The sequence below is a fragment of the Oncorhynchus mykiss genome, chromosome 5 (assembly GCF_057628025.1).
Source record: "Oncorhynchus mykiss isolate SJ-2025 chromosome 5, ASM5762802v1, whole genome shotgun sequence".
NCBI classification, from domain to species: domain Eukaryota; kingdom Metazoa; phylum Chordata; class Actinopteri; order Salmoniformes; family Salmonidae; genus Oncorhynchus; species Oncorhynchus mykiss.
The window spans coordinates 44,809,124-44,834,455 of record NC_143026.1 but is presented as its reverse complement, the minus strand read 5'-3'; the positions used below and the strand labels follow the sequence as shown (position 1 = coordinate 44,834,455).

Genomic DNA, 25,332 nt, shown 5'->3' with positions numbered 1-25,332 from the left:
CCATGTAAAGCCTTTTAGGCATAAAAATGGAAGCTCCACCACTTTACTGCCTATACCTTTCCAGACTCAGATATGCCTAATACCCACCCGATCTGTAAACACTGAAGGGCTAGGAGGGCTAAGTGGTAGGGAGAAAAATTCAGCCCAGCTGTCAGTTCTCTCAACAACACCCACCTGGCCTCGTTGACCATGTGCGTATCCCCGGTGCAGGTGAAGTCCTCAATGTAGGCGCCTGCCGTGCAGTTGATCAGCTTCCAGTCCGGCTTGCACACGTCCAGGAAGTGAGGTCGCAGCCGACCAATCGAATACTTGGCGATGTCAGTGAGCGATTGGCTCATGGCAGCCCCAAACACGAAGGTGCCGATGGCTTTGTAAACACTGGCCACATACATGTTGCTGAAAGAGGACTTTGATTTGATGCGCTTTAGATAGACTGAAAGGCACTCTCCAAAGACCATCTGTGAGGAAGGGAGGAGAGGAAGTAGAGGTTAGATCACTTACTCATCCCTCACAGCGTCGATTTACAAGAATTTGCACATTAATATTGTAATTCAAGTCAAGTCACAAAAATTACAGGTATTTTTATTTTAGAAGAATGTCCATCTGAGTGAATATATTATAAAGGCCTAACAAGGATGTCCACGGAGAAACATGTCTAAAGTGAAATAAATAAAGGCCTTTTTAAAAAGGGGGAAATTATCCCAATGGAGATTGAGACCATTGTTGAGTGCAACAAACGTGTCATTTAAACATTGTGGGCGGTTGGTGAAGTGGGTCTTTTTTAAATGTCAAATAAATAACGTGACAACTTTCTGACTCACACCTCTCTACCACACCGTGGTGACAATGGGCCTGAAAGCATAAGCAGTTACCTGGGTGCGTATTTGCGTTCCCCTATCTGCAAATAGGCCTACACCATTAACATGTGCTTACTACTGTACTCTACTCTCAAGGAGGTGGGCGTTGACCTGATAACGGTTGACTGTTCCAACCGTTTAAACCTCAAGGGTAATTACCACCATGACACAGATACCATCAAGTCATAACCTGAAAGCCTTTGTGTGTGAAGGAATGGTGGAGGAACTGTCTTGAGGATAGAGGGAGTCACCAACTTTCATTCATGACCTGTAAATGAGTTACAGCCTGTGTGAGGGTTTCTACTTGCTGAGTACAATTACACTGGCTGACTGGAAATGTATGCGGACCGTGGGATGTGAACCTTTTTGTCTATTCCCGTCAATTATAATGCAGCATGTGTCTGTTGCATGTCAATTTAATGGAACTAAAAAAGGCTTTTTGATTTTGAACGCTGCAAAAGAAGGACTTGATAAGTAAGATTTGATAACAGCCACAACAAGGCTCCTAAAGTGCCTCATTTTACCGGTATCTATCTGGCTCATATTCACAAAGTCTCAGAGTTAGGACTGATGATAGGATCAGTTGTCTTTTAGACAGGGGTTCCCAAACCTTTTCACTCGGGGGGCCTCCCTTCCAGCATCGGCGAACATCCAGCGCGTCATGTCTATTTCTACGGGCCCAAATATTGTTCATGACAGAAACTTCACACCCCTCTTGTTGGTGGAGAGAATTTTGCAGGTTTAAAGCTCATTTCCTGCAATTCTACACATTTTGTCATGGGGTGCAAAGAAAATGTTGCAGTTTTAAAGCAAATTTACTTGCAATTCTATACATTTTGCTATGTCTAATGATTATTCATGTGACACTTGAGTGACAAAAAAAAACAACAATATCTATTGGCTAAACCACCCCCAGAAAAAAAACCAGTTTACTCTAAGGTATGCAATGACTAACACTAGCCAATTTCTAAATTGCACCTTGTGCATTTATATGATTCCATAACACATATGTAGTAAGCAAAAAAATATTAAATCAAAATATGTGTTTTAGATTCTAACACTGCTTTGCACACTCTTGGCATTCTCTCAACCAGCTTCATGAGGAATGCTTTTCCAACAGTCTTGAAGGAGTTCCCACATATGCTGAGCACTTGTTTGCTGACTTTCCTTCACTCTGCGGTTCAACTCATCCCAAACCATCTCAATTGGGTTGAGGTCGGGGGATTGTGGAGGCCAGGTCATCTGATGCAGCACTCCATCACTCTCCTTCTTGGTCAAATAGCCCTTACACAGCCTGGAGGTGTGTTTTGGGTTATTGTCCTGTTGAAAAACAAATCATTGTCCCACTAAGCACAAACCAGATGGGATGGCGTATCGCTGCAGAATGCTGGTCAAGTGCTCCTTGAATTCAAAATAAATCACTGACAGTGTCACCAGCAAAGCCACAAAAGGGCTTTAATACAGACAGAAATACTCCGTCCCCCCCTCTGAAGATCCCGCAGGTGAAGAAGCTGGATGTGGAGGTCATCCCTGTCGGATGTGCGCCACCCATGCCAACCCTTTGGGCCCTCCCCCCAGTTTGGGAACCACTGTTTTAAACCATGATGACAGGAGGACCTGATCCTAGATCAGCATTCCTACTCTGAGATGCTTTGTGAATACAGGCCTCTGTGCTTTGAGTTTAACTATCTAGAAACTCTCCAGGAAACGTACTAACTAGACCAGGGACGTGAATCCGTATGTGCCATCGCGCGCTTGTTGATTTTGTACGTTCACACCAAACGCGATCAGGACAAGCAGGTTGAAATATAAAAACAAAAACTGAACCAACTAAATTATTTTGGGGACAGGTCGAAAAACAAACATTCATGGACATTTAGCTAGCTAGTTTGCTGTTCCTACCTAATTTGTCCTGGGATATAAACATTTGGTTGTTATTTTACCTGAAATGCACAAGGTCCTTTTTTTCCTGGATCTTTGAAGAATATTTTTACTCCCAACAATTAATCCACAGATAAAAAGGGGAAACCTAGTTAGTTTCAAATGATGTATCTTCTAGTCTTCTTCTGTTGACTTTATATGGCAGTTGGCAACCAACTTTGACTGGAGTGTGGACCTCAGTTCATCTTTCAATCACCCACGTGGGTATACGCTCCTAAAAACCAATGAGGAGACGGGAGAGGCGGGACTTATAAAACCAAGTTATTTTTTAGCGCCTGGCTACGCATACGCTCGCGAGCAGTTTTGCTTGAAATGATTGAATAACATGTGTAAATGTATTTAGCAAAGCTCGCACGGGCGGTGTGCTCAGCATGTTAGTCAGAATACTGGCCCAGAGTCAAGCGATATCTCGGAAAGGCAGAGGGAGGGACAGCTTGGCCATTCCTATTGTATCGTTCAGATAGAGACCGAGTAGACTTATGGAGAAGTCTTTGCTACTGGGACTTTCACAGTCAACTGCCATGGTCTGATACGTTTATGATCTAGGAGTACATAGAGAAGCAACTAGCAAGAGTTGGGGATTTGTTTGATTTTTCAGTTCTCAAGTGATACTTTGAGCATCTCTAAAATATGCAGTTCAATTTACAAATCAGATTTTTTTTTTGCTTGCTTTTGCAAGGAGCATGATGCTCCATTCATTTACTTTCACACAGACAATGTGAGAATGTGATTAATGAAGCCAAGTAGTTAAACTAAATGATGTATGTATAGCATAAACTAATGACAAGTGCTAAGACTGGAAAAGGAAGAGAAAGATAAGTTATCTAGTGAACATAAAAACAGGTGCACTTACAGTGAGTACTGTGATGGGTATCATAACTCCACCTAACAACTGATAGGATATGGTGTCTTCTTTTAGAGGGTACTTGATTGAATCATCGTTACAGAAAAATCCACGTTTGAAGGGATTGTGTAGCGGTGTGAGTATAGCGAATGGCAGTCCAGCTAGCAAAAAGCAAAGAGAGAGAAAACAGAACAAGAGAAATCGGTTAGGGGAGTAGGCTCTAAACACCCTCCTTAGCCCGCACCCATATAAAGACATTGCACACCTGTCTAAAGGCGTCCGCATGCTTCCCAGCCCGAAACAGTTCGGTAGAGTTCGTGCATATAATGGCGACATTGTGTGACGTTTTTGTTCGTTTAGGACTTCAGTGAGGTTTTTTGTTTTTTTGGAGCCAAAGTATACACCCCTTCATCAGTGACTGGTCAACAGTAGGGATTCTTCAATAAAGTCTGTCATTCAACGAGGCATGACTCGCTTTTATGCACATTCTTTTAAATGAAGAATACTGCACCAAACATCTTGGTTAGATGGGTTCAGTTGGTAGAGCATGGCGGGGAATCAGTATGGGAAAACGTATGCACTCACTACTGTAAGTTGCACTGGATATGATCGTCTGCTTAATTACATAAATATCTAATATCTCTTTGGCATAACTGTCAATTAATGACAGATTTCTTGAGTTCGATTAATTCTGAGTATGCGAGCTAGGCTAGGCTCCAGCCAAGCTGAAGCATGCTGACGCCTTAAGACTGACAGGAAGATAACATTCAGAGAGGAAGGTCAAGACATATCTAAGTAGATATTTAAACATCGCAGGCTGTCAGGAACATAAAGGAATGAGAAGTTTAAAACATTGTGGTGAGAGAGTTGTCATGGCAACAGCCCCTACTCACTCCCGTGGTGAAGAGATGGTGTTAAATGGAAGAACAAACCATGCCCAAATTATTCCTCTGCACTGATTCACAGCCGTTTCGTGCTTGAGTGCAGTGGACCGGACATGCAATATGACAAGTCGTTGTCCATTCCACAACATCTCTCAATAGTGCTTGTTCTCTCTTCATCTCCCTCTCTGGGTTCATTTAAGGTCACAGCAGGTCATCCTTTTGGAAGTGGGCGATTCCATGCCAACGGGAGCGATTTTTATTTGGGGGGGGGGGGGGGGGGGGGGGGGGCCATCTCAGATTGTTCTGGCAATTCTCACATAGAAACTTTATTAGGAGGAAGGATGCCTTTCTACATTTATCACAAACCAGTTTTTTTGAAAATCATCAGTTTGAGGCCTTTTTAGACCTAAACATGCCTCCTATAAAAATAACTTAGGATCCGTGAATCGTACAAGATACAGAAAATATATTGGTGTCATTATACTCCTTATAGTGTGCCCTATGGAGTATTTCTAAGTTCTGAAATACACATATTTCAACATGAAAATAATATTCATATGAATATCTCAAAATTACCCTTTTTGGTTTTGTTCATTTAAAGATATCTTGTTTGGAACAATATACTCTACAAGAACATAACATTTCCAGAGGGGGCTCTCTGCTAATTCTGAAGTTCTGATACATTTTAGGAGCACCACCATCACCATGAATGTTAAATGGGTTTAAACGGGATCTCCCTCTGCTTGTGATTTTCTGAATGTGCAATCCTAAAGGAGGGCTGTGATTGGTTAATGACCCATAACTTCAATTTCCTTGTATAAAATGAGTCATATCGTTAAAAATACCAGAGAGCCCACTCTGGAAATGTGATGCGTTTGAAGAGTATATCGTTTCAAACAATATGTCTAAACAAAATCGAAAATAGTATTTTTGAGATATTCATATTATTGTTTTAATGTTGAATAAATGTAATGTTAGAATTGGCATTCCAGAATCAAGACATACTCCATAAGTTGACGCACAAGATAAGGTGTATAATGACACCAAGATGTTGTCTGTGTCATGTAGGGTTCACATATCATAGTGTCTTACAGAAGGCATGTATATATATATTTTTTTTTAAAGGCCAATTATGGGCCTCTTTCATCATGATTTCCCCCACTTTCATCACGATTTTCTCAAAACATGTGATATAAATGTTTAAAAAGCATGTCAAACATCATTCCTCCCAATGAAGTTCCTACGTGAGAATTGCGAGAACAATCTGAGATACAGAAATATTTTACACTCCACTGGCGATGAATCGCCCAAGAAGATTCACCTGGATGCAATGTTAGTTACATAAGAAACTTCACAATAGAGTTTCACACTACATACATTAGGGAAACTGTATTAGCTTCAAACGTGCTGTGAAAGAAGTTTTTGTTAAACCTTATATACATACATGTGTATATATATATATATATATATATATATATATATATATATATATATATATATATATATATATATATATATATATATATATATATATATATATATGTGTATATATATATATATATATATATATATATATATATATATATATATATGTGTATATATATATATATATATATATATATATATATATATATATATATATATATATATGTATATATATATATATATATATATATATATATATATATATATATATACATGTGTATATATATATATATATATATATATATATATATATATATATATGTATATATATATATATATATATATATATATATATATATATACATGTGTATATATATATATATATATATATATATATATATATATATATATGTATATATATATATATATATATATATATATATATATATATATATACATGTGTATATATATATATATATATATATATATATATATATATATATATATATATACACATGTATATATATATATATATATATATATATACACATATATATATATATATATATATATACACATATATATATATATATATATATATATATATATATATATATATATATATATATATATATATATATATATATATATATATATATATATATATATATATATATATATATATATATATATATATATATATATATATATATACACACACACACACATATACACAGGTCAATTAAGAAAATGTTTTCGTAGTTAGTAACAAACACAAAACTGTAAAATCCCACACTGCTAGCTCTACAACACACGTTGACCCAAAGAAAGTAGGAACTGGACATGTCGAAAGCCCCCCAAAATAGTTGACGTTAATTCACATTAGTATGCAAATACTCTCCACGACTGATCTAAGAGGTTGTATTTCTGGATGTTATATCATAGTCCGATCATGCTGCTGTCATCACAAAGGACCCCAGAACAGTCTGGCTGTCAAGGACTGAGAGGAGAAACTGGTCCAACACAGAGTCAAGTGACAGATTCCCTCTCGCTTTACAGACCCACTGTTCGTTAGAGCGAAAGCTGCATTGTGAAGCACCACAGTTTGAAAAATGTTGCCACGCAACAGGTTGATGTGTACATATAAATAAATCAGTGTAAACCATAAATAGTCTTGTCCAGGGGACTGGAGTGGAGATAGTAAACAGAAGCAGTGAGACTTATGTATGGGACTCCAGTAGATTATGACAGATTAAGTATAGGTAATGGCAAAAAAAAAAGTCTAGAGTCTGTGTACACATTTTACTATACCTGTGAGTACCAGTAGTTCTCACACGCATAGAAAACCAACAAAAATTCAGAGAAGTGAGGGCATTTTGCCGGTCCTCAATTGTAAAAAAAAATTAAATTAAAATAAAAAGCTATTAAATAGCCTTTTAGGAGTTAGGGTAATGGAAAATAGGATTTTGAATGGGAATCAATTGTTGGTCCTCAAAAAGTCCTCACAAGTATAGTGAGACATAGTTGTGTGTGTGTGTGTGTGTGTGTGTGTGTGTGTGTGTGTGTGTGTGTGTGTGTGTGTGTGTGCGTGTGTATCAACATACTCAAATCAGAGTGTTCCAGGAAAGTATTCCAGTTATTTTTGGACAGAGAAAGTAGACAGTGTTTGTTCCAAAGCCTATCAACAGGATCCTCAAGTTTTAATAACATCTCTACATCCAAAGCTCAATAACAAACATGTTGAAATTCTTCTAAATCTAATTTCTGTGTTGGCAGATAAACCTTAGGATCAGTTATGTTTGCTATTGCCAAAGTTGGAAAAAGTGGTTAAGGGTAATTACACAATAACGTAATTACGCTGAGACTGATTTTTCACTTAAAATGTATGCCAAAAAAATAAAAAATAAATAAATATTTCAACGTTTAACAAAACCATAAAAAAAACTATGCACAAAGACTACTGTTAACAATTGACACTGAACATTTTACAAAAACACATTTACTGGAAGAATTGCAGATGCAAAGTTTTGTAATAGAATTTAGGTAAAATCTCCCATGTTTCCAAAAACACTTAAATTCTGTATCTACTCCAAATTAAGATTTAACGATGTCTACAGAAAGAATAGGTTTTCACTGATGACATGACACATTGACTTTGAAAAAAAAAATATATATTTTGGTTATTGAACTACAGTAAGTGAACTGGATTTATACCCGGTAACGGAATATCATCATGGGTCCCTAATCTGTAGAAATGTATAATTGGGGATATGGTGATGTATCCTAAATAGGTACACAAAAAGGTATAAATATGCAATATCCTCCTATGCATATTTGGGTATTGTTCTACACACGGGCTATTATTTAATGAGCTCTGCCCCAAACATAGATGTATTTTGTTTCTCAAGTAGGGGACATCAAAGTACAGCACAGAACAGTAGAGTATAGTACGAGTACAGTACAGTACACTAAATTACAGTATAGTTCAGTACTGTACAGTAGAGTTCAGTACTCAACTCTAGTGTGCTCTACTGTAACAAACTCAACTGTACTTTTCTTTACTGTACTGAACTATACTTGACTGTGCTGCCCAAAATTGTAAATCCAACTGTGGTTTGTGACTACTATGATTTGTCATTGTAGCCATATCAAATTGCAGACATTTCATGTTACGGATTCCTCGGAAATTCCATTACCGATTTGGTAAATGTTTTTAGTTTTAGTCACTTAATAACTTATAAAAACACTGAACTAGTTGATAGTAGGGATGCACGATATATCGGTGAGCATATCGGAATCGGCCGATATTAGCTAAAAATGCAAACATCGGCCCGATGTCTAGTTTAATGGCAATGTGCAAAACCGATGTCAAAGCTGACGTGAATACCTATAGAACGTAGGTACATGACGTAATGACGCCACATAAAATGTAGCGCTACACGTGCAACACAGCATTCCTAACCTAGCCCACAACGTCTGCTGTGTGGCTCGAGCAGTCAACAAGTCAAGCAGTCATTTGAAAGAGTAAGAACATTTCAGCGAGACAATTCAAAGGCGAAATCCATTAACGCCAAGAAAATGGAATTCATTGCGCTTGACAATCAACCGTTCTCTGTCGTGGGCGATGTTGGCTTCCGCCGACTAGTCGAGCACCGGTACACGTTACCAAGTGAGCTATTTTTAAGATGTTGCCCTAACGGAGTTACACAGTAATATCGTCACTGCTATTAGCTTCACGGCTGACATTTGGACCAGCGATATCATACAGAGTCTGACAGCACAATGGGTCTTCTGGGATTTCGTATTGAGGAAAGTTGTTTTGATGCTCATGAATGTGCTGGTTGTCATACCGCTGCTGGCATTTGAGAACATGTTTGAAACATGGAAACATGAACACACTAGCAAGCTCAATTCAAACAACTGACTCAAGAAAAAAGCTCAACTGTGCCTGCAGCAGACGTGATACCCTCTGTCATGGAATTGAAACGCCTGCTCAACAAAACTGCCGACACAGGCTGTGAACAAGCTATTAGGTGGAATTCTCTCTTTACTGTGTCGCCACCATGCTCGTTGCTATGTACAAGGACCGCTACTTCAATGCAGACAAGAAACAGGGTTTACGTGAAATGTTACATACACAGCTGGACAAGGTGGAAACGGACACAGTGACAGTGCGCACCGAGGAAGAGAGGCCACGGACAGACAGAGGTGAAACTTCACTACTTGACATGTATGATGAAATCCTGGTTGAGAATGAAACGACTGAACAAATAAACATAGAAACAGCAAGTAAGTGAAAGAAATTGGTTTTGATTATGTTTTACTGGTAATGGGGACATGCGTAAATGCCAACAAAATAAATTTTTGGTCAGTGTGGTGTGTGTGTAACCTTTAACTAGGCAAGTCAGTTAAGAACAAATTCTTATTTACAATGACAGCCCACCCCGGCCAAACCCTGACGACACTGGGCCAATTGTGCGCCGCCCTATGGGACTCCCAATAATGACCGGATGTGATACAGCCTGGATTCGAACGAGGGACTGTAGGGACGCCCTCTTGCACTGAGATGCAGTGCCTTAGACCGCTGCGTCCATGTGTGTGTTAACTATTTAACTGTATTAGATTGCTTAAAAAGGCTGCAAAATATGTGATTTATCGGTATCGTTTTTTGGGGGGTAAGGAAAATATTGGCTATCGGTAAAAAAATGTAATATCGGTGCTTCACTAGTTGATAGGTCTACCTTCACTCGTTAATTCTGTGAACTTTCCCTCCTAATGAGGGAGAGATATTAGAAAATATCTTAAAGATGTTGTTTTTTTGATAACGGAATATCAAGGCACATAAGACAATGTTTCATAAACTCAAAAAAGGGAGAAAAATATGTCCAAAACTAAATATAAGTGTTGATATTAGTTGGCAGGGGTCTTCAACATTGTGTTTTATATGTTCTCTAAGACCCCTTTTCCATCTGTTTGACTAGAAATCAAAGCCTTTGCTTATTCCAAATTTGTACAATGGAAAATGGTTGTAAAATGTTCAGTGCCTTCGGAAAGTATTCAGACCCCTTGACTTTTTCCGCATTTTGTTACGTTACAGCCTTATTCAAAAATGTATTAAGTAAAACAATTGTCTCAGCAATCTACATATAATACCCTATAATGACAAAGCAAAAACAGGGTTTTAGAAATGTTAGCAAATTTAAAAACAAAAAACAGAAATACTTTGACATAAGTATTCAGACCCTTTTCTATGAGATCCTTTGCTATTGAGCTCAGGTGCATCCCGTTTCCATTGATCATCCTTGAGATGTTTCTACAACTTGATTGGGGTCCACCTGTGGTCCATTCAATTAATTGGACATGATTTGGAAAAACACACACGTCTATAAAAGGTCCCACAGTTGACAATGCATGTCAGAGCAAAAAGCCATGAGGTCGAAGGAATTTTCCATAGAGCTCCGAGACAGGATTGTGTTGAGGCACAGATCTGGGGATGGGTACCACATTTCTTTTTCAGCATTGAAGGTCCCCAAGAACAGTGGCCTCCATCATTCTTAAATGGAAGAAGTTTGTAACCACCAATACTCTTCCTGGAGCTGGCCAAACTGAGCAATCGGGAGAGAAGGGCCTTGGACAGGGAGGTGACCAAAAATCAGATGGTCACTCTGACAGAGCTCCATAGTTCCTCTGTGGAGATGGTCATCTTTCTGGAAGGTTCTCCCATCTCTGCTGCACTCCACCCATTAGGCCTTTATGGTAGAGTGGCCAGACAGAAGCCACTACTCAGTAAAAAGGCACATGACAGCCCGCTTGGAGTTTCCCTAAAGGCAGCTAAAGACTGTCAGACCATGAGAAATAAGATTCTCTGGTCTTATGAAACCAAGATTGACCGTTTTGGCCTGAATGCCAAGCGTCATGTCTGGAGGAAACCTGGCACCATCCCTACGGTGAAGCATGGTGGTGGCAGCATCAAGCTGTGGGATGTTTCTCAGTGGCAGGGACAAGAGACGAGTCAGGATTGAGGGAAAGATGAACGGAGCAAAGTATAGAGAGATCCTTGATGAAATCCTGCTCCAGAGCGCTCAGGACCTCAGACTGGGATGAAGATTCACCTACCAACAGGACAACAATCCTAAGCACACAGCCAAGACAACGAAGGAGTGGCTTTGGGACAAGTCTCTGAATGTCCTTGAGTGGCCCAGCCAGAACCCGATCGAACATCTCTGGAGAGACCGGAAAAATAGCTGTGCAGTGACGCTCCCCATCCAACCTGACAGAGCTTGAGAGGATCCTGCAGAGAAGAATGGGAGAAACTCTCCAAATACAAGTGTGCCACAGCTTGCCCAAGACGACGAGGCTGTAATCGCTGCCAAAGGTGCTTCAACAAAGTACTACGTGAAGGGTCTTAATACATATATATTTTTTGTTCTTTTTTATAAATTTGTTTTTGCTTTGTCATTATGAGGTATTGTGTGTAGATTGATGAGGGGGGGAAAACGATTTAATCACGTTTAGAATAAGGCTGTAACGTAACAAAATGTGGAAAAAGTCAAGGGGTCCGAATACTTTCTGAAGGCACAGTATGCCTTCATTTCTCCAAAATATGGACTCTTTGCTTTTGTTTGACATGCTCATATGAACTTCAAGTTGGTGCTCATGGGTCCTTTTACATGGACATGACCTTAAACTAGCAACGGTCATTGAAATTGCCGAAGGTATTCAAAACAATTATAATAAATGCAACAGTTGGACAATGGATGAAGATACTCCAAACTTTATTTTTTTAAATAATCCATCAGAATATTTTACTGCACAGACAAATAATGAATGAAGTTTAGCGGGTTTTGTGGGAATTATAGTATTACGTTTATTGTAAAACATATTGTGTTAAAATAAAATGATGTGCCTCATTTGCATAAAAACACTGGGTGTATATGCATATATTCATGAATTAACATAAGGGGGTTTAACAGGGCTGCAACCTTCCAACCACTTGCTACCCCACCTGCGCAGTCTACACTGCCTCATTTATTACGGTTGTCACGTTCTCTTGCATAATTCAACAGTGTGTCATCTCGGATTACTTTTTATTACACGCTTGGCTTTAGATTACTGCCATCTAAACTTACTTTACGTTGTTTGTGAGATCAGACATAATATTCACTACAATTTGAGTGTTCATTTTCGGAAGTTGCTTTCATTTCAGCGCAAGTAATTTGTGAACATTTCAACTTTTTTCAATTCCACAAAAAAAAAGAACACCCATAAAAATAGTCATTTTTCTTCTCTTTCTTGTGATGTAAGTGTCGAGACGGTGCGTTTAAATCCCAGACTACGCTTTAGCGTATTCCATTAAGACCATTTGACAGGTCATTACAAACATTTCCGCGGTCGTAACGTAAACGGGAAAAATTGATAGGCACAAGCAAGAGGATGAAAGCGTGTCGCAGGAGTAAAATCAATCCAGCGAGATTGAAGTGACAAGTGGATTTTGCACCCCTCAAAACACAAGAAATAGATGGCTGAAATAGACAGATCCTGAGGTAGGCGAGGGCATGCGCGTTCCTAGTTAAACTTTAAATCACGTCTGAATGGCCTAGTTAACAGGGTAACAAAATAAACTGCTTGACCACAGGGGCTTGCTGGTTACTCTCAGGTCCTCTAATATCTTATTACATTTCAGTAATTTAGCAGATGCTCTTATCCAGAGCAATTTACAGGGAGTGCATTCATCTTAAGTGCTCTTACATGCTCTTTGATATTCAACCCCAGAACCCCCTTCCTGTGAGTCGCCTGCAAACACCAGGACTTCCTCGCTGACCCGTTGGACTCTAAAGGCCTAATGTTGATGAAAACCTCTCTGTAGCTCGTGTTGTAAAAGCTTCTCAGGTGACTGAAATGACATGTGGAAATCAGGATATGTGAAATGAAATGAGGACATGGGAATGGGGAACTGTTTGTGGACTGGATGTCCTCTTTTGAGTTAACCCTTACACAGTTGGCAAAGCTGGTTGAAATAACATGATTACAACCAGTTTATAGGGTTGTAATGGCATCAACTAGTTTTGCTTATTGGGTATGACCTTGTTGAACTAAACCCTTCGGTTCGGTCACCTAAGCACAGTGGACATCCTCCTTAATGTTGAGGCCTTACTGATACGATACGCATCATGACCAGGGGTGTAACATAAGAACTAAATGGGACATCTTTATGTGATACGTATGTGTATTATATTATATCAATGCGTTTAACTTTTCACTGAGATAGAACTGACGCCTGTTTGTTAGTCATTGTGTAGTACTAACAGTAACAGAGGCGCATTGGTAATTATGTACACGGCTGTTCAATGTTTGGTCAGTTAAAATCTAAGAAATATCTTAGTTTGTAAATTCTACTATTGTTACTTACACAGCAAATGGGCAGAGCGAAGCCCGCCGTGTAGAGCACAATGGAGGTGACTGTACTCTGGTGGAAGGGGTAGCTGATGCTGTCATCGTTACAGAAAAAGCCCCTCTGATAGGGCTTGATTTTGCCCAAGTTAAAGGCTGCCAGGGGCAGTCCCCCTGTGGATGGAGAGAGGAGGTAAAGGGGTTAACTTTGTAATAAAAAAATGTACATTTAAATAGTGATATGAGGAATAAATACACAGTGAATAACGAATTAAAAAAAAAATATGGCTATATACAGGGAGCACCAGTACCGAGTCAATGTGCAGAGGTACGAGGTAATAATTGTCCCTTTTTCAGGACCCTGTCTTTCAAAGATAATTTGTTAAAATCCACTTCACAGATCTTCATTGTAAAGGGTTTAAACACTATTTCCCATGCTTGTTCAATGAACCATAAACAATTAATGATCATGCACCTGTGGAACGGTCATTAAGACACTAACAGCTTACAGACGGTAGGCAATTAAGGTCACAATTAGGAAAACTTAGGACACTAAAGAGGCCTTTCTACTGACTCTGAAGAACACCAAAAGAAAGATGCTCAGGGTCCCTGCGCATCTGTGTGAACGTGCTTTAGGCATGAGGACTGCAGATGTGGCCAGGGCAATATATTGTCATGTCCTTACTGTGAGACGCTTAAGACAGGGAGACAGGACGGACAGCTGATCGTTTTCGCAGTGGCAGACCACGTGTAACAACACCTGCACAGGATTGGTACATCCGAACATCACACCTTTGGGACAGGTACAGGATGGCAACAACAACTGCCCTAGTTACACCAGGAACACACAATCCCTCCATCAGTGCTCAGACTGTCCGCAATAGGCTGAGAGGCTGGACTGAGGGCCATACCACTCATTCTGTGCGTGATTTCCTGCAAGACAGGAATGTCAGTGTTCTGCCATGGCCAGCGAAGAGCCCGGATCTCAATTCCATTGAGCCCTTCTGTGACCTGCTGGATCGGAGGGTGAGGGCTAGGGCCATTCTCCCCAAAAATGTCCAGGAACTTGCAGGGGGTATCTTACAGCAAGAACTGGAAAATTTGGTGCAGTCCTTGAGGAGGAGATTGCAGTGCAGCACTGCAGTACTTAATGCAGCTGGTGGCCACACTTTTGACCCCCTCTTTGACCCCCTCTTTGTTTAGGGACACATTATTCAATTTCTGTTAGTCACATGTCTGTGGAACTTGTTCAGTTTATGTCACAGTTGTTAAATCTTATGTTCACACAAATATTTACACATGCTAAGTTTGCAGAAAATAAACACAGTTGACAGTGAGAGGACGTTTCTTTTTATGGCGAGTTTATAAGTAGGTAACAGGATAAATAGACTTAGCAGTATCAGCAGCGTATGTGGAGCAGTAGCAGAAGCGTGTGTGCGCGCGTATGTAGCGTGTACAGTTGAAATCGGAAGTTTACATACACTTAGGTTGTAGTCTTTAAAACTTGTTTTTCAACCACTCCACAAATGTATTGTTAACAAACTATAGTTTTGGCAAGTTGGTTAGGACTTCTACTTTGTGCATGACACAAGTAATTGTTCCAGCAATATTTTACAGACAGATTATTTCACTGTATCACAATTCCAGTGGGTCAGAAGTTTACATACACTAAGTTGACTGCCTTTAAACAGCGTGGAAAATTCCAGAAAATAATGCCATGGCGTTAAAAGATTCTGATAGGCTAATTGATGTCATTTGAGTCAATTAGAGGTGTGGATGTATTTCAAGGCCAACCTTCAAACTCAGTGCCTCTTTTTGTTTTGATTTTCCCATGATGTCAAGCCATCAGCCAAGACCTCAGAAAAATAATTGTAGCCCTCCACAAGTCTGCTTCATCCTTGGGAGCAATTTCCAAATGCCTGAAGGTACCACGTTCATCTGTACAAACAATAGTACGGAAGTAAACACCATGGGACCACGCAGCCGTCATGCCGCTCAGGAAGGAGACACGTTCTGTCTCCTAGAGAGGAACATACTTTGGTGTGAAAAGTGCAAATCAATCCCAGAACAGCTGCAAAGGACCTTGTGAAGATGCTGGAGATAACTAGAGGTCGACCGATTATGATTTTACAACGCCGATATCGATTATTGGAGGACCAAAAAAGCCGATACCGATTAATCGGCCAATTTTTTTCACATTTATTTGTAATAATGACAATTACAACAATACTGAATGAACACTTATTTTAACTTAATATAATACATCAATAAAATCAATTTAGCCTCAAGTAAATAATGAAACATGTTCAATTTGGTTTAAATAATGCAAAAACACAGTGTTGGAGAAGAAAGTAAAAGTGCAATATGTGCTATGTAAGAAAGCTAACGTTTCAGTTCCTTGCTCAGAACATGAGAACATATGAAAGCTGGTGGTTCCTTTGAACAAGTCTTCAATATTCCCAGGTAAGAAGTTTTAGGTTGTAGTTATTATAGGAATTATAGGACTATTTCTCTCTATACCATTTGTATTTCATTAACCATTGACTATTGGATGTTCTTATAGGCACTTTAGTATTGCCAGTGTAACAGTATAGCTTCCGTCCCCCTCCTCCCTGGGCTCGAACCAGCAACACAACGACAACAGCCACCATCGAAGCAGCGTTACCCATGCAGAGCAAGGGGAACAACTACTAGAAGGCTCAGAGCGAGTGACGTTTGAAACGCTATTAGCGCGCGCTAACTAGCTAGCCATTTCACTTCGGTTACACCAGCCTCATCTCGGGAGTTGATAGGCTTGAAGTCATAAATAGCGCAATGCTTGACGCACCACGAAGAGCTGCTGGCAAAACGCACGAAAGTGCTGTTTGAATGAATGTTTACGCGCATGCTTCTGCCTACCACCGCTCAGTCAGATACTTAGATACTTGTATGCTCAGTCAGATTATATGCAATGCAGGACAAGCTAGATAATATCTAGTAATATCATCAACCATGTGTAGTTAACTAGTGATTATGATTGATTGTTTTTTATAAGATAAGTTTAATGCTAGCTAGCAACTTACCTTGGCTTACTGCATTCGCGTAACAGGCAGTCTCCTTGTGGAGTGCAACAAGAGAGAGGCAGGTCGTTGTTGCGTTGGACTAGTTAACTGTAAGGTTGCAAGATTGGATCCCCCGAGCTGACAATGTGAAAATCTGTCGTTCTGCACCTGAACAAGGCAGTTAACCCACCGTTCCTAGGCCGTTATTGAAAATAAGAATATGTTCTTAACCGACTTGCCTAGTTTAATTTTTGACTTTTTTTTTCAAATAAAATAATCGGCGCCCAAAAATACAGATTTCCGATTGTTATGAAAACTTGAAAATCGGCCCTAATTAAATCGGCCATTCCGATTAAACGGTCGACCTCTAAAGGAAACAGTTACAAAATAATCTATATACACAGTAAAACAAGTCCTATATTGACATAACCTGCAAGGAAGCCACTGCTCCAAAAACGGCATAAAAAAAAGCTAGACTACGGTTTGCAACTGCACATCGGGACAAAGATCGTACTTTTTAGAGAAATGTCCTCTGGTTTGATGAAACAAAAATAGAACTGTTTGGCCATAATGAGTATTGTTATGTTGGGAGGAAAATGGGAGGATGCTTGCAAGCCGAAGAACACCATCCCAATCGTGAAGCACGAGGGGGTGCTTTGCTGCAGGAGGCACTGGTGCACTTCACAAAATAGATGGCTTCATGAGCAAGGGATATTATGTGGATATATTGAAGCAACATCTCAAGACATCAGTCAGGAAGTTAAAGCTTGGTCACAAATGGGTCTTCCAAATGGACAATGACCCCAAGCATACTTCCGAAGTTGTGGCAAAAGGCTTAAGGACAACAAAGTCAAAGGTATTGGACTGGCCATCAAAGCCCTGACCTCAATCCTATAGAAAATGTGTGGGCAGAACTGAAAAAGCGTGTGTGAGCAAGGAGGCCTACAAACCTGACTCAGTTACACCAGCTCTGTCAGAAGAAATGGGCCAAAATTCACCCAACTTATTGTGGGAAGTTTGTGGAAGGCTACCCAAAATGTTTGACCAAAGGTAAACAATTTCAAGGCAATGCTACCAAATACTAATTGAGTGTATATAAACTTCTGACCCACTGGGAATGTGATGAAAGAAATAAAAGCAGAAATAAAATCACTACTATTATTCTGACATTTCACATTCTTAAAATAAAGTGGAGATCCTAACTGACCTAAAACAGGGAATTTTTACTAGGATTAAATGTCAAGAATTGTGAAAAACGGAGTTTAAATGTATTTGGCAAAGGTGTATGTAAGACTTTAACTGTGTGTGTGTGTGTGTGTGTTGGGATGTCAGTGTAAAGGCATCAGCATGCTTTAGTTCAGCTGGCGCATAGCCAGACTTGGCTAGCCAAACCGAATGAGTGTGCTCCCATACTCCCTTAAAAGACCTTCGCTTGAAAAAAGTAGAAATAGTACTGTTTGTCCATTTTTAAACACAGTAGCCAGTATAAAAATAATCTGGATTAATCGAAGATAACTCAAGAAAGCTGTCATTAACGTTTAGCGTTTTTTTTGTTGTAGAGATCTTAGTTGCGCAATTTTGCATCTGACTAGGATGTTTGGTGCAGTATTTCTCAAGTGAAAGAATGTGCATGAGAACGAATCGTCTCTTGTTGAATGACAACAGGCAATTCATCGAAGAATCTCTACTGTTGACCAATCGCCGAGGCGGGGGCGTAGACTTCGGCTACTGACTTCGGATTGCCTCTAGAAAACAAATTGTGCCCGAACAGCTGGAAAAAAACATAGCCAAAAAAACGACAAAAATAATAATAAATATACGCCATTTTCCGAACTGTTTCAGCTGGGAGCATGCGGACACCTTACGTATGTGGGTAGAGTCCAGCGTGTGTGTATTGAGTTAGTAAAAGAAAGGGTCAATAAAGTAGTCCGAGTAGCCATTTAGCAGCCTTGTTTAGCAGTCTTATGCCTTGGGGGTAGAAGCTGTTCAGGGTCCTGTTGGTTCCAAACTTGGTGCCCGGATACCGCTTGCCGTGTGGTATCAGAGAGAACAGTCTTTGGCTTAGGTGGCTGGAGTCAGTTTTTTGGGGGGCCTTGATCTAGAAACTGCCTAGTATAGATGGCAGGGAGCCGCCCTTCCCTTTCCTGTAGTCCACGATCAGCTCTTTTGTCTTGCTGACATTGAGGGAGAGGTTGTTGTTCTGGCACCACACTGCCAGGTCTCTGACCTCCTCCATATAGGCTTTCTCATCATCGTCGGTGATCAGTCCTACCACCGTCATGTCGTCAGCAAACCTGATGGTTTTGGATTTGTGGGAGGCCACGCAGTCGTGGGTAAACAGACTACAGGAGGGGCCTAAGCAAACACTCCTGTGGGGCCCCCGTGTTGGTGGTCAGCATAGCGGATGTGTTGTTGCCTACCCTCACTAGGCGTGGCCTGTCATGAAGTCCATGATCCAGTTGCAGAGGGGGGTGTTCAGTCCCAGGGTCTTGAGCTTGGAGGGCACTATGGTGTTGAACACTGAGCTGTAGTGAATGAACAGTATTCTTACGTCAGTGTTCCTTTTGTCCACGTGGTTGAGGGCAGTGTGGAGTGCAATAGAGATTTTGTCATCTGTGGATCTGTTGGAGCGGGATTTGAATTAGAGTGGGTCCAGGGTGGCTGAGATGATGGTGTTGATGTAAGCCATGACTAACCTTTCAAAGTATTTCATGGCTATATTTGCGAGTGCTACGGGGCAATGGTAATTTCGGCAGGTTACCTTGGCTTTCTTGGGCACTACTAATGGTAGTCTGCTTGAAACAAGTTGGTATTACAGACCGGGTCAGGGACGGGTTGAAAATGTTAGTGAAAACACTTGCCAGCTGATCAGTGCATGTTCCGAGTACACGTCCAACAGGGTTGGGGTCAATTCAGTTTTCTACTCAGTCAATTAGGAAGTGAATTTACATTGTTTTGAGGAGTTTTTGACTTGAATTGAAAATGGAATTGATCCCAACCCTGCTACCTATAGCCTAGTAGCCAGCCACAACCAAACCTTCCAAGCTGCTCTCTCTTTCCTGTCTGGTATCTTTATCTGTGTTTTTCATTTCTCATTGTCAGCTGTGCCACCCCGTTAAAATGAGTGGCCGTGACAGCTGAGAGCGCCTGTGGGTGTGTAAAACACAGCAGGCCACAACAACATCCCAGGACTCCCTTCCCTCCCTCTCTCTCTCTCTCATAATCTGATCCTGTCTTGGCCTCCTCTCTTCAAAGAGGACAAGGGAGGACACTGGTCATGGTTAAGCTTCAGTGCAGAGATATCCATGCACCAATACACTCCATTAATACTAGGCTAGCAGGCTTCTGGGCCTCGGGAAAGAGTGTAGTTAAAGAGTGTGGTCACATTGAAAAGTCAAGTCACAAACATTCAAATAGGCTGTTATAACACCTTAATATGTTTAGGTTACTTGGTTGTCTGTGAAAGTGCAGAGGTAAAAGCACCACACACATGCTGCCATGATATGTACATGAAGGTTTCTTGCGACCGGCAGAGTAACTTAAAACCCAGCCACATGGGTTTAGTTACGTGAGCAAGCCTGACAAAACACACACATCCCTATGATTTACCGATAGACCACAATTTCAAGAGACAGCTATGAAGTTATCCGTAGTCACACATCTATGACATTGGTGATTGAGGGGCCATACTTGTGAATATTAGAAACAGTTTGAATTGTTGAGTCTCTAAATCCTCATCTACCAAATAAAATCTTGGACATAGTGGCACGCGATAGAACAAGCCTTTTCAACACCAGCTGGACGTCCATTTAACAAATTCTATAAATCAGCCATTTGCAAATGTTGACGTAGTTCGACGAGGGTCCTTAACAGAAGTCCTACGGCACCATCTGCTAATCAAAGTGAATAAAAACACTAATTGTAGACACTATTTCACATTGTTTATGTGCACATCGGTTTACGTTTGGCTGGCTCTGCAGAGTCCACCTCTCCTCATTGTGAGATATCGATCAGCGCACAGCCCATGGGTCTCAGCCAATCAGCTGGTGCCTGCTTGCCCCACACTCTGAACTGACCATGCACCCTCTGATTGGCTAAGGACATCTAGCTGGTCCTGCACTGCATGTTATTACATGTTTGTTTATATTCATACAGTCCTTTGTTCTATTTATCACTATCAATGTTGTGCTATTGCCGTCAATACTGTATTCCATTCATTTGCTCTGTTTATATTCATGTTATTACATGTAGAGTTACTCTGTTGTATTTATTGTGTCCATGTACAGTACCAGTCAAACGGTTGGACACACCTACTCATTCCAGGGGGTTTCTTTTTACTATTTTCTACATTGTAGAATAATAGTGACGACATCAAAACTATGAAATAACACATGGAATCATGTAGCAACCACATATGGAATCATTTAGTCCCCTCCTTCCCCCAAGACTGCTTGCACGACTCCAACGCCGTCATTAAGTATGCCGGCGACACTATCACCGACGACGATAAGACAACCTATAGGGAGGTCAGAGACCTGGCAATGGTTTATTTAACAACCTCTCCCTCAACATCAGCAAGACAAAGGAGCTGATCGTGCACTACAGGAAACGCAGGGCCGAGCCTCCCCTGTTCACGTCGATAGGGCTGTAGTGGAGCAGGTCGAACGCTTCAAGTTCCTCAGTGTCCACATCAACAACAGAGTCGGGAAAAGGGCACGAAAATGCCTCTTCCCCCTCAGGAGCAGGGGCGACCCGTCGTTCAGAGCCCCACCTGTTTTGAGCCCCACATTTTTGCAAAAATATATATATTTTTGGGGAGCTTGCCTTTTTTGCATGTTATTTTGGCATTAATACGTGTCACATATCAGTTTGTAAACAAAGTAAAAAATTATATATATATATATATATATATATATCTATCTATCATTGAGTTAATAAAGCCACATACTCAACAAAACAAAAAAGAGACCATGTTTGTAAGGCAGCTCCAAAATGCAGGTGTTTCAGCTCAGTGCTTTCTGTGGTGGTGGGGCAAGGCAGCAGAAAATACAGTTTTGCATCATGATTGGCTCAGTGTTCTGTCACTCATGGGGACTTTACGTCACTGCCAAGTGTAAGAAGAAACATTGAAAATTCTATCCCTTCGGCTGCTGCCATAGAGGTCATTGGCCACAGATAAAATGACATCAAATCATGTTTTATTTAGGAGGAAAAGGGGGATACCTAGTCAGTTGTACAACTGAAAGAGTCTTCCACATTTAACCCAACCCCTCTGAATCAGAGAGGTGCGGGGGGCTCATCGGCCATTGAACAAACATTACACAACAAGTTGGAAATAGCAAATTCAACAACTGGTTTGGAAGGAATCAGTGACAGTGGTCCCAAATCTGGGATTAAGTTTAAAATGATAAACATTCAATATTGGCCATGCTGTAACTGATGCATGATATGTGCTACGCTCAAAACAACTTAACTCCGAGGACCGCTGCGCCACCTTCCTGTTCAAGTGAGCCGAGCACAACAATGCGAGTCGAAAAATGTATTGTATGCTGCTTCATAAATGAAGTAATATGCCAGGGAGATATGTATACTGTAGATAAGAAAGTAATACTAAGTGTATGTTGTGTAGTAAGATGTTAGTAGCCCATGTGCCTCATCCTAATAATTTGGTTTATTTACTCCTCTTAATTTCGCCTCCTGTTCTGCTGTAGCCTATAACCTGTTCGAGAGAAATATAATAATTGAATATTGTAAGAGCTTTCATTGTCTGCTTATATGCCCCCTTTATTTATCCTACACTTCTAACTTGGTGTACAGGGAGAGGAACGGACCATGTTCTGAATTCTGTCGCCGTACATTTCAAAAGTGCTGAACAAATAGTTATTGACTACGTCCGTCCTAGCTCGCTCATTAATGTCTTAATCAAAATTAGGGATTGCCTCTTATCCGCTTCTCGTCCCCTTATGCCATAGTTTGTACATCTCAATTGTCATTAGAAATTTGTTTAAGCAAGTCAGCTATATAAGCTATGTTTTTTTTTAAAGGCAGTAAATTAGGCTGAATTAACTGTTTCGCTGCCAGACAAGGCTCTGCTGAAAGCCAGGTGTAGCAGTGGTAAGGTGTTGGGACTGCTGTTGGGACAGCTTTATGTGTGCACTGTTTGTCACCGTTATAATGCAATTAATGTATTGTTTAGAGGCTTCGCTGGCATGCATTCCACTTTATTTTTGCCCCACCAAGATTTCCATGCTAAAATCACCACTGCTCAGGATGCTGAAAATATTTGACATGGGCTGTAAGATCCTCACTGTTCTACAGCTGCACCATTGAGAGCATCTTGACTGGCTGCATCACCGCTTAGTATGGCAACTGCTTGGCATCTGACCGTAGGCGCTACAGAGGGTAGTGCGTACGGCCCAGTACATCACTGTGGCCGAGCTCCCTGCCATCCAGGAACTCTACACCAGGTCCTGGATGGCAAAGACTCCAGTCACCTAAGTCCATAGACTGTTCTCTCTGCTACCGCACAGCAAGCGGCAGCAGAGAGCACCAAATCTGGCACCAAAAGTCTCCTGAATAACTTCTACCCCCAAGCCATAAGACGGCTGAACAGTTAATCAAATGTCTACCCTGACTATTTGCATTGATCCCCTTTTGATTTGCACGGACTCTCTTGCCCCGGTTCTATGCACACTCACTGGCCTCCAACCACACACACACACATACAAATGCATATCGACTCCATACACAATCACACTCTTCACATACGCTGCTACTCTGTTTATTATCTATCCTGATTGCCTAGTTACTTTGACCCCTTATCTACATGTGCATATTACCTCAATTACCTCGTATCCCTGCACATTGACTCGGTACCGGTAATCCTTGTATATTATTTTATTACATTACTATTTCCTTTGTGTACTAATTTCTTACTTTTTAACTCTGCATTGTTGGGAAAAGGATCATAAGTAAGCATTTCACGGTAAAGTCTACACCTGTTGTATTTGGTGCGTGTGACAAATTAAATTCGATTTGGCTTGTTACAGTAAATGGAAAGCGGGTCGGTGGTGGTGTCATGGTAGCTGTCAGTAAGAGCAGGGAGAGGTGACATTAACTGGAAAGAGAGAGGGAGAGCGAGAGAGGGCGGCAGAGAGGGAGGGAGTAAGAGGGAAGGATTGTCCAGACTGTTGTTTTCACAGTCTTGCTTTGACCACCAAACAACAGAAATAAAACAGCTGAACATAACAGTAGGTCAGTGGAAGGGAGGACAGTAGCAGGTGACCTAACTGTGGTTTGTGACTACTATGAGTTCCCATTGTAGCCAATTCAATTGCAGTAATTTCGTTACAGAATTACGAGTTTTAATCACTTATTAATTCATAAACAAATGTGATATCAGTAAAACACCAACTAATTGGTAAGTCTACCTTTACTTGTTACTTCTGTGAACTTTCATCCTCATGAGGGAGAGACATTTTTAAATATCGTTATGATATGTGGGTTTTTGGTAACAATTACAAGGCAATGCTTCTTACATTTTTACAGAGGGCAAATCATTTTTCTAAAAGGATGGAAAATGGTAAAAACTGTATATGCCTTAATTTCTCCCCCCCCCCCCCCCCCCCCCAAATAAAATAGACTCTTAGTTTTAATTTGTCACAGTCCTATTAACTTCACATGTTGAGGTTCATGGGCCTCTTAGATAACGTTCACTGCACTTTGGAATACATTATCTATGACTCATCCAGGACTTCCATAATTCAGAATGAGATTAAACCCCTACACAAATCTATTGAGATGAGTCATAATCTGAAAAGGAGATTATCAGAACTTTATATGTTATATTACTTAGGCCTAGTATCTCATAAACCAGGCATTGTTAGAAGTAGCCTAAATTACAAAATGCACTGAGTGCAGAATTGACACAAATTGACCAGGTAATGATTTTAGAATTCCTAAGTATATGATGAGACAGGTTGGGTTATCCATAAAGCTTTTAAGAGAATCCCTAACACAATGTTTCCAGGCATCAATGGATAAATCATCACAAATGAATGGCAATTCAATATTGCCTGAAATAGAAGACAGCTTTGAATAGATAATGGTGTGGATGCACGATAGAGGTGTTGGCTGGAACTCGATACAATCTAAACAACAGCAATGCTCACGCCATGGTTCTACAAATTTTGTCGGGAGTTACATTGCAACAATCATTCGAGACCGCAACAGTTACATTTGTTACCATTGTCTATTACATTGCAACCGCAACAAACTGATCAACATCAATCAACTACTGTAAACCAGCAGCAGCAGTAAATAAAATACTTGTTCGGCTGTTTATGATTTATAATCAAATTATTGAAGAAAGATGCACCGCACCCTCGCTTGACCAATAGGCAACACATAACCACACCCTTGGTCTTCCACCTTGGCTTGAGATTCAATAT

At 40.4% G+C, this 25,332-nt stretch overlaps 1 protein-coding gene across 5 annotated transcripts in view; it reads right to left on the bottom strand.

Annotated features, from left to right (window-relative positions):
* LOC110523914 (phospholipid phosphatase 1) overlaps positions 1 to 25,332 on the bottom strand; it is a 36,862-nt gene that overhangs the window by 6,803 nt on the left and 4,727 nt on the right. Inside the window, exons 1-4 of one of the 5 annotated variants that reach the window (XM_090234982.1) lie at positions 14,527 to 16,736; positions 13,861 to 14,015; positions 3,652 to 3,803; positions 175 to 458 (exon numbers count right to left, since the gene is read on the bottom strand). In XM_090234982.1, the coding sequence (XP_090091108.1) occupies positions 175 to 458; positions 3,652 to 3,675 (308 nt within the window). In that variant the 5' untranslated portion in view covers positions 3,676 to 3,803; positions 13,861 to 14,015; positions 14,527 to 16,736. Of the gene's footprint in view, positions 1 to 174; positions 459 to 3,651; positions 3,804 to 13,860; positions 14,016 to 14,526; positions 16,737 to 25,332 lie in introns of those variants that run through there. The other 4 variants (XM_090234981.1, XM_021603059.3, XM_021603058.3 and 1 more) reach the window with 4 other exon arrangements.